The 15,599-nt window shown below is 36.8% G+C and overlaps 1 protein-coding gene across 3 annotated transcripts; it reads right to left on the reverse strand.

Annotated features, from left to right (window-relative positions):
• Positions 1–771: 771 nt before the first annotated feature.
• LOC139125672 (fibroblast growth factor receptor-like) lies at positions 772–12,484 on the reverse strand. 3 transcript variants are annotated; one of them, XM_070691772.1, is made up of 16 exons: positions 12,291–12,484; positions 11,034–11,095; positions 10,234–10,509; positions 9,424–9,765; positions 9,181–9,219; positions 8,171–8,257; positions 7,721–7,837; positions 6,391–6,506; positions 5,322–5,541; positions 4,751–4,867; positions 4,073–4,239; positions 3,564–3,686; positions 3,057–3,168; positions 2,170–2,266; positions 1,682–1,781; positions 772–1,189 (listed from the first exon to the last, which is right to left on the reverse strand). In XM_070691772.1, the coding sequence occupies exons 2-15, from the start codon at positions 11,086–11,088 to the stop codon at positions 1,682–1,684; spliced, it is 1,968 nt and encodes a 655-aa protein (XP_070547873.1). In that variant the 5' UTR covers positions 11,089–11,095; positions 12,291–12,484; the 3' UTR covers positions 772–1,189. The 3 variants fall into 3 exon arrangements, with proteins under 3 accessions (XP_070547873.1, XP_070547874.1, XP_070547875.1); XM_070691773.1 differs by lacking the exon at positions 12,291–12,484 and adding an exon at positions 11,745–11,834; XM_070691774.1 differs by lacking the exon at positions 12,291–12,484 and adding an exon at positions 11,699–11,788.
• Between the last annotated feature and the right edge of the window lie 3,115 nt (positions 12,485–15,599).

Genomic DNA, 15,599 nt, shown 5'->3' on the forward strand with positions numbered 1-15,599 from the left:
TAATCTCTCTGTCTTGCAAGTTCCAAGATACAGTTGCAAAAGATTTCTCAAATGCTGCAAGATTGACAGAACTCAGAGGATCAGGTTTGATTTTAAGGTGAAAATAATGTTCAAACCTACGTTTGACGTGATGAAAAATGTGACTAGGTGTGACCGCTTTAAACAAGTGCACTTTATAAACACTGCATCGTGCGAAGAGAGTGTAGCCTTTTGCCAATTTGGTTTGGACACTACTTTATATTATAAGCTGCGTGTCATGATAAAGTTACCCCAATTGCACTTGTCCAGGAATCTTTTAAAACAAGTAAAAATTAAATTCGATGTCTTCATAACCATTTAACACGGTTGGAACTAATTTTGGGATAATTGGATCTTCATAGTTTTCAAATATCTCAAAAGTGTTGGGTGCCATATAGCTGAATGTTGCAATATTACAAATTACTCATAATAACAAGTGTAAGCTTATAACTTAAAAAGAAAAGCAGATGAGATAACATTTGCAGATTAAAACGACCTTACTTCATCATCCAATTATCCCAAATTAGTTCCAATCGTGTTATTTGTTCTTTTCCTAAACCATCTAATTACGTTAAAATGTACCTCTGCTGTCCTGTCCTGTCCTGTTTTTTATGAAAAAACAAAACAAAACTAAAATGGATTTTTATCCACTGTGATAGTATTATCCGAAAGAGGAATTCTATCCCCTCCTATTCCAAAGACATGTGAATGTGTTCGACAATGCAAACATTGAGTTAAGCAAAGCGCAGGATATGCTGTTAAAACCTTTATTTAGCAAATATGTCGCCCATAATATCGCTTCTATTTTTAAAATGAATAGAAAAGAACTCTCCTTAGCTAAAAGTCAAAGGTGTCTGTTTTGTCGAAATGAAAAACAATATGCAGATTTTTCCTTCGGCAACGTTCTGGTATCCTGAAGGATTTTCTTGTCGCTCACTGAATGTATAGAACGCGAAATATTCCAAAAGTTTGCTCTCTGGGATCCCGCGTGGTCTTCTTGTTTTAACTTAATGTTGTAAAGTTGTCGGTTCATATAATGGAAAACCCTTTAATCTTGATCTGCCAACAATGCTATTCACTTGCAATTCATACTGTAAAATGTAAAGATTGTCTCCTGTGGAGGTATCTGTTTTGTTATGACCGATTTTCGTCAAGTAACCCACACAATGACCTGCAATAAAACAGATGATAATTTGGAAATTAGCGAGATTAATTTTTCTATTAATTACAATGTTTCTTATAGACTCAACCAGGGCGCATAATTTTCTACGCAAATTCTGATATCTGCCTTGCAATGATTTACTTACAACACCCTCATAGCGAATGGCTTAGTCAGGCATCATAGCACCATGCCACAATGTATGCTATGATTGCATCCAGCCTAAATTTCTGGCCGGCGTCAAGAGAGTGTAGAGTGTGGTCAAAGCACTTTCACACAACATAGCTTGCAATAATTCCACGACAGTATACAACAAGCAGTTCTTCAGTAGATTAAACACATTGATAAAGCAGCAATTAGTAGGATATGGTAAAAAAACGAGATGACCAATGAAGGTAATTTAACACACATAAAAACAAGAAGCGATTGATCACAGCAGCCAACCATGATGCCATAGCAAATCCAGTCTATTTGGCTGGCAATCCACGGATACGTAATACTTACTTATTCATTTTCACTCAGTTCACGGAACGTCTCAGTAAGCTCGGAGAAAGAAGGACGGTTTCTGATCGCCTGCCTCCAGCATGAATACATCACGACATAGCTATAGTTTAAAAAAAAGAAAATATTACTCTGTATTTGTATAGTAATAAAATTAGAGTATGAAAGCGTTCGTTTTCGTTCTCATCGATACAGAGACTTTCGTTTGAGGTACACTTCACATGACTATATGCTGTGTGTGCCGCTGTCTCTCAATGTTCAGATGACACAAAGCAGAGAATGAATCATGCAGCAACCTTAACGGAAATGTTGCCATACTCTCATTACATCCTCTGTGGATTATTGAAAAAAAGTAAGTGTGATCATCGCGCGGACAAAATTATGAAAAGACAGAAAGAAAACAGACACACATCGAAAGGTTAACAAAAATCGACAAACAGTAAAAGCAGAACAGAAAAAAAAACAAAACAAAATAAACAAATGTCACTTACAGTTCCGTTCCGCAGTAAATCGGCTTTTGAAGTCTAAAACCATTGTTTAACCTAACAACTATATCATCTGCAGAAATATCTGAGTACGGGTCCTTACCTAGATCATAGATTGGTTGATACAATTTAAAATGCAACGTAATGTAAAATAATGCAATGTAATGTAATACAATGTAATGTAATATAAAATAATGTAATATAATGTAATATAATGTAAGTAAAACGCTACGGAAACAATATTTTCGAGTCTTTACATTCAATCGAGTTGCTCTTCATTATTTGTGAAGCACATTTTTCTATCAAACACAGCCAACAGGTTTCACGATCTTGACTTACAGGGTAAGTAACTGCTTACTTTTCTATGAGTCGTTATAATTTCATTATCTCGTCACGTTTCCTCTGTGTAAGATTAAATGATAATTTTTTCCATTGCATTGCCGATATTGTCGATACCATTATGCTAGTTTTCATTACGCTTTTACTGGCACGCAGATCTTATCTTTTAGAATAAGAATCCCGGTATAATGCCCCTCTGGGACAGATATTCGGACTCTCAAACTTTTACAATACTTTCTCTTTAGCTGCTACTCGTATTGGCTCATTTTGAAGTTCGTGAAGTAAATACAAATTTTGACAGTCGTATCTTTGTGAACATCCAAAATTTAATTGTTCCGAAATATTTAACACAGGCATGGCGGCCAATTGAATTTCAAATATCGGCAAATTTAAGGTAATCCATTCTTCTGGTACCAGATTTGAACGGTGAATCCTGATTTGTATTCCTTATTTTGAAACAGAGTGGTTGAAAACTTTCTTGAGGAAAGTCTAGGCAAAAGTTTGAGTCTTTCACCTTTCACTTTCAGGGCGCATACTACCTTAGGTCAACTCACCAAGAGAAAACATTTCCCAGAGCACCACACCGAACGACCAAACATCAGAATACATTGTGAAATGTTTCTTCGTCAGCGACTCAACAGCCATCCACTGATAAGGAATGTTATTCTTCATGGGGGAAAAACAGGATCATGAAAATTTTCTGTAAATAACATTAAATCCTCTTCGAGAAACTGATGTTATTTGAACAAAAAGAAACAAACCAGAGCAAAAATTGTATAATAATTTACCCAGACTGATACATATTTTTCAGTGATTCCTTTTCCTTAATAAAGCATATCCTGTGCCAAAGCGAAAATATAATAAGCTTTGCATCTAGAAACTTTACAACTCTAATTTGTTCACTCTATGGCTTTACCTCGATCCAGAAAACCAGACAACATGATTTCTTGTTGCCTCCTGTATTGAATTATGTCTAACTCTAGGAGGACATAGTTTGTTCAAAAGCTTATGAATATGCAGCCTGTTCGTCCGTAAATAATATCAAATGCAAATTAAGTCACCTTGTGTATTTCAAAGAAGGCACTGTTACTGATCACTCCGCTGGCATAACTGAAGTTGGATATTTTACAGATTTTCTGCTCTGTTACTAAGACGTGTTCAGCAGCCAGATATCTATGGACAATCTGCAAACAATGATGATACGTAATTAATTTGTCTTCATTTTGTATACAAACATTTGTAAGGGAATTGCAAAACAACGGTCCAGTAACCGTCAAGTTATATGCTTGGACCAGTAACTACAACTTACCAGTGTAATTGATGCATATTGTGCAGAACCCGCAAATTTGTTTTCAGAACTTATCTTCATACAGATTAGGCACCATACAACATCGAATGATACCGTGCTTTGTCAGAATCAATGAAATATCACTGTCTTTACACATTTGATCGTAAATTTCAAAGAAGACATTTTGTCAATGAAAATAATACTATGCTACAAAATTTTGCATCTACAGCAAAACGCCTAAATGTTTGGACAAATTGAGTTTTTGAATCCACAATTGTTTACCTTTAGCTTCGTCAAGTGGGCCATACCACTCGATATGTGACTTGCAAATGCTAACATTTGTTCTTGTGACAGATCAATACTTTCTGTTACCAAGGTTTCACGGTGACAAGTGAGATACGTCTTGAGATTATCATGTGATGCGTACTCCAAGATAATACACAGCGGCTCTGTAAGAGATGGGGACTTGGCTGAAATTTATTTACATCCATTGACTGCAATTCACTTTACTCTAAGTGGGAAAATGTTGAAAGGACAGTGGTATCGTCCTTGAATGATGCCAGTTTTGAAACTTGTTCATTTTTATAATTTCTTTCTGTACTATTTACTCATCATGCAGGCAGCGTCCAGTTACAGGATGAGGTACCCATTACCTACTACCCAATGGAGCAATTAGGAGTAAAGTGTCTTTCTCCGGGGGCACAACACGCTGCTGGAGTCTCGCCATTCTCTGACAGTGAGTCGTTTCTCCTACAACACGATGCCTTCCCAGTCCACCTCATTTTTGGAATGCAAAACAGCCAACGACATGCAAATGATTATCTTAATTGTAGCCTACAGCTTGTTATCGTGTTAAACTGACTGAATTTGAATACGGATACGTCGCAAAGGAAATGAAAACAAAACCGCAGAGTATCCTGGTATGTTCTGTATTTGTCCACTGAAATTAAGTTCACTCACCAGATTTCGTACAACAGCCAAGAAAGTTGATTATGTTTGGCAAGGACGAGACCTTCTTCAAAACTTCAATTTCTTTAATAAAATTTCTTTTTGTAAATATTTTCGTCTCTTTTGAACCTAAAATGTCCCATTGTAGAAAGAATTAGATTTTAATAAATGAATTCATTGCATTCGTTTATTGTTATTGATGACATGCACGTGAATGTTATATTGGGAAAGCGTGACTCTCGTGAATTACATTGCTGTACACTCTCTTTTGGTCAAATTGATTTTCGCAGTTTGAATTGGCCCCCTCGATGTCCACCCACAGAAACACTGTGTACTTGTTGTTGAAGCACACAACTAAATGAGTACATTCTCACAAATTTATTCTAGTTTGAAAATAAAATCATAAAAATAATGCTAAAAGATACAACTAGTGGGGCTTGAATGTTATAAGCGTCTGGTGAAGGCGTATCAGCCATGATAAGCGTTTACTGCTCCATTGCCATATTGATGGTGGATCAGTTATACAAACTGTAAAATTCATGATTCATGTAATCTATTATCTTCATCCTAAAATCTGAAATACCTAGAAATATTTTCAGCGCAGCTTTGGTTATGTTTTCACTCCCATCGACCACTCTGACGTAACCATTCATTATCGAGTAAAATTTGCCTCTTGATATGAGATCATTTATCTCTATGTCGTCATGTGACATTTCGTATAGCCTCGTTCCTATTTTTGTATAGTCACTGTGACGTGCCATGTTTGGTGACCGCCTTGTGTAACCTTGTACCATCGGTAAGTTCTGTAAATAAAGAAGGTCAACTTAAGAAAAATATCCATCCGACATAAGTAATGTTCATACATACATATGGTGTACATACATACATACATACATACATACATACATACATACATACATACATACATACATACATACATACATACATACATACATACATACATACATACATACATACATACATACATACATACATACATACATACATACATACATACATACATACATACATACATACATACATACATACATACATACATACATACATACATACATACATACATACATACATACATACATACATACATACATACATCCTGAGGCACTGTATTCTCTTATACTTTCTAACGTGTTACATCGTAGTGAGAGACAGAGAGTAAATATTTTAGACAGTTTTGCTTTTAGGATTTGGAAAGCTATTCCAGGGTATCCTTGAGACATTTCAAGACATACAAAAGTATCCGCTTAACAACGAATGGAACTCATACACCCTTCTTAAGTTGTATTTCCTTCTTGTAAAATGTCATTGCTCTTTGACACGGCTCCTGCTAATTGTCCCTTTGATTACACTTCTCATGCGTCGCGATCTGTATTTAACCTGCTTTTATTAAATTAATTTACTGCTTTGTGATATTGGATGGAGCACGTTACTCCCTCTGGAAGATTTGTGTTTGTGCATACTTTAATATGTGTAAGCATGTGTCTCTATGTTCGCCGATACATTCCAAGAAAACCGTCGTCTGTGCGAAGAGGTATGGATAAGACTACCCAGTATATGTATACAGGAAGTAGGTAACTGAGTCTTTGTAAAATCGTAGAGATGGTTTAACAATTTAACAGATATATCATTACCTCATAGTCATGATCTCCATTTGCTTCTTTGTTGACTTCAATGTTTTTCCTAGCTGCAAGCACTGCCATTGGTATCTCTTCATAATCCTCAGACGAGTTTGTCATACTGGATCGAACTGAAGAAAACTATTTTGTATTAGATGTGAATGTGGAAAGGTTTAATCTACACAATGTATTTATATAAAAGGTGAATTCCCAGTACAATTCAGATGCCACCCGCAACAAATTGATCTGTTCAATCATATATTGAACCGTGCTAATAAACAGATGCATCAAAGAATACTTTGACCGTAATAATAGAAAGACCTTTCACAACCTGATATCGAAGAAATTGATAATGTGACGCCACGATTATGCTTGAGTTAAAGATATACTGTCACCTGTTCCAATTGTGCCACAGTTACCATGAAAAGAGAAAATCTAACCAATTACAGATTTTAAGCGTGTGGCTGCTTTTTAAACACAGCGCCCTCACATGGGCATTTCAAATATCAAGGAACGCCCCTTTCGTCTTGATTTTGAAGTTCAACAATCTCAGCGCAGAAAATCAGAATTATGGAAATTATCATAATTATGGAAATTACAATGTATGCCGAGATTCTAGAGAAACTGTAAATCATCGGCGGATGTGGTTTACCTATTCAATGGCGTTACTTTGGCAGGTATGAACCCTGGGTAACCCCAACTCAAAGTCCCATTGTAGTCAAGCGTATTGATTGTCAAGAAACAGAATTGAGGATTGCGGTACAGGACTGCGTTTCTCACCCCTTTTGCAATGTACTGTAAGCTTATGAAGCAAACACTGTCAGTGTGTGTATAATCCGGATATAAAACGTAAATGTGAAACATTGAAGATTACATCAAAACACCTCATCCTTAAAATGTTTTATTTTGTTTTATGTTAATATTGACAAAACGATACAAGATTCTAGTAAGATTCAATGAATGACAAATGAAGGACTGTATGTGTTACCGGTAAAGTCCATAAAATATACCTGTAGTCAATTCTTCTTGGATGATTTCATTGGGTAGCAGTTCGCTCGGTTCCAATCCTGTCAGCCATAGTTTACAATATGCAGGCTCTCATGATAATATCTGAACAACTGACGACAACCACCGGCATTAATTATGAAAACCTTAAACTTCCCAGTGAAACATCAAACACGTGGTGACTTTCTACTCATCCATCAATCTCAAGAAAACGTTAAACTTCCAAGTGAGATATCAAACACCTGGTGACTTTCTATCCATCCATCAACCCTTTGATACAAACAAACTGACCACTTCCGAAAGGAAGAAGCGTCAAAATCTGAATCTAACCGAATCTCACCTGTTGTTTTACGTTCCTTGCAGTTACGACACAGTAAACATACGATAATTATACCAAGAATAGTTACAACGACAGATGTGACAACCAAGACAATCACCATCAGGAGAGTATAATAACCTGTTATGGCAAGAACAGAAAGATCGTGTGATTGTGGATTTAGAGTGGATATTAATTATGGACAAAATTCGACTGTCATTATGTTGTTATTTTAGAATTTCATGAAACTATAAATATCATATATATATATATCATATATATATATATATATATATATATATATATATATATATATATACAGTCGAATTTTGTATATATATATATTTATTATTTAGCATCACAGCCTGAACTCTCGTCGACCTGTACTTATAGACACGTCAATAAATCAAGAACACGTGTGCACTGAATTCCATTCTGTATTGACTATTTAACTGTGTAATTTATCCGTATTACCTTTATCAGCATATCCTTTTGTTGATGTGATTGTTGCTTCTGTTGAATGTTCATTTTCTACGAGGTCGCTGCTGGTTGGAAGAGTTGCTGTGGACAGAGTTTGTAAAATTATTGCAAAAGTGACCGTAAATACTAAAATTGCAAGATTGTCTGACTTTACCAAAGATGTCCGTATTCGGCGACAATTTTGAAATTTTGAATCGTCAGTTCGGTTACGCCTTGTGTACCTCCCTAAATGATACTCAGTCATACTGTCATGAGTTGACCCTGCTAGATTCTTTATTTGTACAACTTAATAATGGATGAAGTTCATATATTTTGTCAGATCGACTACTCCTCTCTGAATTGTTAAAATTGAATGTACATATTGGTTAATTGTTAAGATATCACGCAGTACACAGTGGTCTACTGGTTGTTTAGAGCGGTGAAAATTTGGAGAATCCGGTAATTCTAATTTCTGATAAAAAGATGTCTCAAGTTAGTTAGATGTGTTTCGTGGCTGCTTAAATGAATCGACTTTTACCCTGTCTGTCGTACTTCGACAATATTATTTACTTGTCTCATTACAAAAGTGTTTGTTTTTTCGTTAATGACAGTGAATATCTGTATGTCATTATTACACGCATTGAAAATGTCCCATACGTCGAGTAGTAATTTTTCAATTACTTGGCCCTACTCGATCAATTAAAACATCTCAACTGTTGACGTGAACTGCATGGCATCATGCTGTATCATGTGCAACCCTTTGATAACCGAGTTATGTTTTCGTCGCCGTGCAGTCACGTTGAAATCTGACAAAGCATACATTGTGTCTTTGTCAAGAATTTACTTCAGTCCTTTGATGTTGACACTTCATAACATCTGCCTATGGATAGTTAGATTGTTACTTTCGAAAACTATAAGTGACTTTCATTTCCCTTTACCAAAGGCTGTTCCTTGTAATCTACTTTACTTTCCGCATAATCGGCTGTTTAACGGTCTGACTTGCAAGACTAAACGGTTTAACTTACCGTTTACAATGGGTCCTATTGTTGAGTTTGCAGTCGATGCTGTTACCACATCGTCACCAGCACATGTAAGTAGAATGTTGATAATGATGTTATACAAACCTATGCCCTAATATATCCATTTGATCGTTAAGTTCTCATCATCAGTGAAAGCTGTCTATTTTAGCTCTAGCCAATAACGGCATTAGGTCAGATTGATATTATTTGCTGGATGGAAGATTGCGTAATAATAGTTATGTCACTCACCAAAATGCGGTGTGCTAACAAAGAAATCGATGGTTTTGTGATCAGAGTATACCGTCTTAGGAAATCCCAACGCCTCCGCTGAACAATGAAATGTGGCCAGCTTATCCTCTTCTTTTGTCGTGATGAGAATCTGTTGTGTCGTTGTGTAACCCTCGTACTGGTTGCCTTCGTGGTTGGGTTCTCCAATTTTGATGCTTTGATCAGTGTAATAAATGTTAATATTATCTTTGTACCATGATATCATGGAAGCTGGGTTACTCCTACTCGTTTTGCATGTCAACGTGGCAACATCGCCAACATTCACATCAGAACTGATGGCTAAACTGACACTCCTAGGAGGAACTGAAAATTAGAGATGAACGTTTTTGAAATATGACACTAAAAACGATTGGTACTTATTCACAGAAATTTTGTAATAAAATAATGGCAATTGTCTGTGAGATAGTATTTTGGTAATCTCCATTTTTTGCCAACCAACATCTCTCTATTTCGTCCGCTTTAAGGTACAGCAATAATACAATAAATGCTAGATCACAGATCACTATTGATCATTATCTACATAAAGTCGATGACAGTAAGACTCCCAAAAATATTAATTTATTGTTGATAAATCTCAATATCATAATAGAAAATTACGCATTGTCATTATGTACTCAGTTTGAGTTTTTGTAGCATTTTAAGAGTTGTAATTTGAAAAATATCCAACGGCATTTTAATGATATGTAGATACGCTGACATCGAAAGGAAAAGACTGATATTCTTCAATGTCGTTGTACTCACAGCGTTCACTAAGTGATCCGAAATACTTACATAATATAATAGGTCTTATACTGGTTTCACAAGTCGTTGATGTTGCTCCTGAAGTCTCCTTACAATTAAATGATATTCCAACATCATCTATCTGTATTACTCTCTCATATTGCAGAACAACTTTTCCTGTCTCAAGAGTGTCTATTCCATTCTCAGTCCACGTTAAAGTCGATTGCTGAACCGAAGTGGTCTTGCACAAGAGGATAATTGTTTCACCTGGCAATGTTTCATTATTCTCATTGAAGCCAGACACAAAAGCACACTCTGGTCGCTTTCCTTTGATGCAGTAATAAATTATCAATGATTAGTTATATTTCACTTTGATAGTATAAAAGGCATAATGTTTCACTTATAACATAAGCTGGAACACTGAATGGCCTACCTACCTACCTCCCTACCTACCCACCACCTACCTACCCACCACCTACCTACCTATCTACCTTCCTTCCTATCTACCTACACACATCCACACATCCACACATCCATACATACATACATACATACATACATACATACATACATACATACATACATACATACATACATACATACATGCATGCATGCATGCATGCATGCATGCATGCATGCATGCATGCATGCATGCATGCATGCATGCATGCATACATACATACATACATACTACATACATACATACATACATACATACATACATACATACATACATACATACATACATACATACATACATACATACATACATACATACATACATACATACATACATACATACATACATACATATCGGAGAGTAATAAATGACATTTATATTTGATACTCACCTTCAGTACGTACAGCATACACGCAAACAACGATAAGAGCGACACTAAACTTCATCGTCTGCCTGTGCACATTGTATGAAACGAAGAAGAGTGGAATGTTGTGTAAGGTCACCATTTTGTCGAGTACTATCATTGTTTTACGACATTTGTACAGTAATCCTTCTGAAAGAAACCAAACTATGTTTTCACTCAAGTGAAACACTTATTGGCGAGACTTTCAGATACACATACACACAGAGATGTAGCCACTGTGTTTCCTATAAAACAATCTAGAACGGAAATTTGCAGTTCGTTAAACGAAGAAAAGCCGTTTGCGTTGATAACAATATGAGCACCGGCCATTTTCAGTAACTATTCCTCCCTATAAGGCTGGCTAGTAAATGAAATTGGGATATCAGCAGGACTCCTTGTATGTTGTTGCCAAGATTGCTGGTATAGCTGTCATACAATACTTGTTTTTAAATAAGCTGTTATGTTCAGGCTGAGGGACCAGTGTTTTGATTCTTGGGTCATGCTTGATAACCTTATCAAGTTAGAACTTTGTACTCTGCAATTTGCATTGAATAACAAACATGGCGGCGAAGGAAATAGTTTGTAAGTATTAAAGCTGCTTCATCTGACAACAAAATTATGCTGAAAACAGAGAACACAATTTTGAAAACTACCTGTTAGAGGACAGAGAAATTCATTGAAAAAGAATTCATCGACAACCTGTTGAGACTTCGTTATCCTACGCGTAGGTGTTGTCTGAAATGTTGACGAGTAGTTTAGTCTCTGGTTTTATGTGGATTTCCTTCTCAGGTCACGCGTCAAACGCCCACATTGTGTTATGACATAGATGAACAGCTATTTGGGGACGAATAGTTTCAAAGTCTATCTTAAACCATGTTATCCATACAACGAAGCATTGTGTCACTGTGATGTATTTACATGCAAGTACTACAAAAATACAGACCGTAACTCACCGCCGTTGCATACCTATCTTTTAAAATCATGTCATTGTCTGAATTGGTAAAATAGTCGTATCTCATCGATTCACAGGTAACTCCCTGTAAGAGTTTAATAAATCGATGAGTATTTTAAAACTGGTTTCGGATTCACTCTTTGTGATACCCTGCTTGAGATTGTACGTCTACGTCCGGTTCATTTTGCATCGATAACTGCACTAGGTATAAAGTCACACGGTACCGTATTGCAGTAATTGTTCACAAATTTTAAGTTAAAATTTTCTGCTCATAAGAGACTGAAAGATCTTACCTGTTCTTTACAAACTTTGAACGGCTGTCTTTGTGTGTAGAAGACTAGCTATTCGTTACCGTTAAGTACCGCATGGTGGACAGCACATGACTCAGAGAAAATCCACCAGACTGCAAATACTTAAACTGTTCGATAAGGTAGCTATGGCTAACTAATAATAAATCATGGACTCTATTCGAAGTCTACTACAAGCTGACGTCAGCAACGTACCTTTTCGCAACGTAATTCTTGGTAATGTTTAAATATTTCTTATCACGCTTTGTTGTACCACAACACGACAACTCTTGTTGAGAGAACATGACCAAATAATGTAATTGTGAGAGTGGAGCTAATATTTCAATTGCTAGTCTCGTCCTCTTCTGGCTTCTAGATGCGGCTCACTGATACACGTGCGTCAGACTGCAGCACGATAAACTTAAAATTCTTAACGGCATGGTCGCTGCCGTTGCAATCCTATGATTCTTGTGACTGCGTCATGTACGTCAAGGCCCGGCTTTGATAGTTTTTTTTTTTATTTTGGGCAAGATTTGAGAGCAAAAAAGTTATAAAACTACTAATAATATAATAAAAAAACGTCCATATATTTTCGTTTGGGATAAAACATATCACACTGTTCGATAGCATCAGCGTTGCACGCGCTCTGGCTGCCGTCTACTTGTGTCTAGGGCCACCACTGGCGCCGTAACACAAAGTGCGCTGCAGCACTAGGTAGTCGGCCTCAGCTCAGCGAGCTTGGCGAACGCTGGCTAGTACGAGGCTGTCGGCACCTGTGACGAAGAGGAGTATCTTAAAATGTCTTTATCCAAAGCCTAGCTACTATGTACAGTGAACTGTCACTTTATTGAAATAACACAGCTGCGCAAGCTTATGGGCTCAGACCTAGTGTGATATTACCTATTAAAATAACTGTAAAGTAGAAGTACACGACCTACCTTGAGGATTATATGCGATTATCCAGCATTGTGGCCCATGATGTTTTTTACATCTACGAATTCACCGGCATCGCCAAAAGTGTAGAATAATAGCAATAATATACCACTCCCGTCCAATAATTGATTCAAGCAAACTTTGCCTGTGGCCTCCATGATATACTTGGTGTCACCCTGTACATTATGTCGTGCAAAGTTTGCTTTCGTCCATTATTGCTTGATTATCTTTAATCCAGCGAAATATGTATTCTATGTGTAAAATGTACGTTGTGTGTCGGTCATGGATGGTTTTCATGTCAGCCAAAGTCCAAGAAAATCCCCCGAAGAGCCTTATTGATTATGCTCCTTAAATAGATCACTGAAGTATTAAACTTGAGTGTAAGCAATATAACTTGACTCTGGAACAAGACTGGTAAAGGAACTTTTAAGAAACAGAGTAAATTGTGTGATCTGTACAAGTCTTCATTTGTAGACACGTCAAGAGCTTCGGTCAATATTAGCGAATCAGATTTATTTTTACAGCAAGACGATGACGCAATACCCGTCATATGGAAAAGCCCTCTTCGAAATATTTCCCCTGTCGCAGTTTTTATAAGTTAGTGTGTACTTAAGGCCGTTCACGATCCTATTATTAATTTTTAAAGTTATTGGTGTTTGTTTGGTCGGGTGAAGATACTTTATGATCTCGGATTTTTTGTGAAGTCAGGTTAAAATTGACACAAATATATAGAAACGTATTTTGAAAAGAAAGGAAACAAATTACATATGTTTAGTATGAATATAATATACAACGCAATTTTGAAATTTAGAAAAAAAATAGGCATTCAATTTCATTACTTTGACTTTTGTGAAGACAAATTGTTTAATTGAACAGACAGCTTACCTAGTGTGCAAGGAATGTTTCATTAATGTCATATCCCACTGAGACTAGCGCCATCAGCGTCGTTTCATCGTACTGACAAGAAACTCAATTAGCATAACTTTCGTGTTGCAGTACAATATGAAAGAATAAATTAGAGTTGAGTTCAATTGGATTTGACTGCCTTGACACGATGACAACAGAGGTGATTTAGAGCGGGTCTATCTTAATTTAAACAAGTCGCGTCTTGTTTATTTGCTTGACCCGGAGTCCGTCCACGCAGTAAGCATGACCCGAAGTCCGTCCACGCAGTAAGCATGACCCGGAAGTCCGTCCACGCAGTAAGCATGACCCGAAGTCCGTCCACGCAGTAAGCGTGACTTCAGTTGTAGCCACGATCAGTGTTCATTGACAGCTAGCCACCCTTCATGACCAAACGACTAAATAGCATCGTTGAGCCAATCATACCCTTGCACACTGAAGTCAATCTGTGATAATAAATTACAACACAGAGTGCTAGGTGACAACATGGTGTACATACTTTAAGTACAGAAACTAGCATGCTTTCATGTATTGCGTGGACTTTGGGGAATTTCGATGACGTCATTACCCGAACTGAACGCCTTATTGTTTGCTGCAGCACATGTGTAGCCTCTTTCAGGCGTGGCAAGCAAGTGAGAAGGGCCAACGTTGTCTATGGACAGACAGCGTGGTATCATATTGATGGAGACTTTTAAAATGACAAATTTCTGTCGTGGACTGAATTTGTGTTGTGTTTGAGAGATAAGTTCTATCGATCAGCAAATTCAAGTATACACATGAAATGATCGACCAACCTTTTAAAAATTCTTTCCCGCCAACAGACGACTCATAGAAACCAAGTGATGACGTACTTCTTGTCACTTTAATATCTGCCATACTGCAAATGAACGACAAGCTACTCCTCTGAACAGTAGTGAATTCAGAAATTTCACTCTGGGTTTCAAACTCACAAGCTGACTAGGTATATATTAACTTAGCGAAGAATTCGGCAATATAAACCACCCAGCTGAATTCCCGCCTGAATGGTCGACAAAATGTTATCTTCCCTCCCGTTGACAGACGGAAATTACAAACGAAGCGATGACATCATTTCTGTAACACTTATCTGCCGCAGTGCAAATAAGCGAACGGTTACTCTGACAAAACTTATAAATTCTAGGGAGATTCTGCTTGGGTATTGTATCATTGGAATTTATAATTTGCTTAAAGAAGGTATTTTCCTGACGTACGAAGATCGTAAATGCAACAATCCCAAACACGATCATCGAAACTAAAGCTTTAGAAGTTACAAACAGATAAAAACTGGCAATAGAATTAAGATCAGGTATGTTATCCATTGTTTGGTTACCAATGATTCTCTGAATTGCGCAGAAGCCAACACGCCAAGTTTCCGCATAGCAAACACAATTAGATGACTGAAATATACAGTGTTTTGACTTTATCACTTGGCTTTCAGTTGACAATGTTAGGACAAGAATA

The sequence above is a fragment of the Ptychodera flava genome, assembly GCF_041260155.1.
Source record: "Ptychodera flava strain L36383 chromosome 3 unlocalized genomic scaffold, AS_Pfla_20210202 Scaffold_25__1_contigs__length_14229661_pilon, whole genome shotgun sequence".
Lineage (NCBI taxonomy): Eukaryota > Metazoa > Hemichordata > Enteropneusta > Ptychoderidae > Ptychodera > Ptychodera flava.

Bases quoted from the DNA above. Each gene is read 5' to 3' on its own strand.
- LOC139125672 (XM_070691772.1), bottom strand. From the start codon at position 11,088: ATGAAGTTTAGTGTCGCTCTTATCGTTGTTTGCGTGTATGCTGTACGT. The intron at 10,510-11,033 runs GTGAGTATCAAA...ACTGCATCAAAG, and splicing joins GTATGCTGTACGTACTGAAG to GAAAGCGACCAGAGTGTGCT. The intron at 5,542-6,390 runs GTAATGATATAT...CTTTATTTACAG, and splicing joins ATGGAGATCATGACTATGAG to AACTTACCGATGGTACAAGG.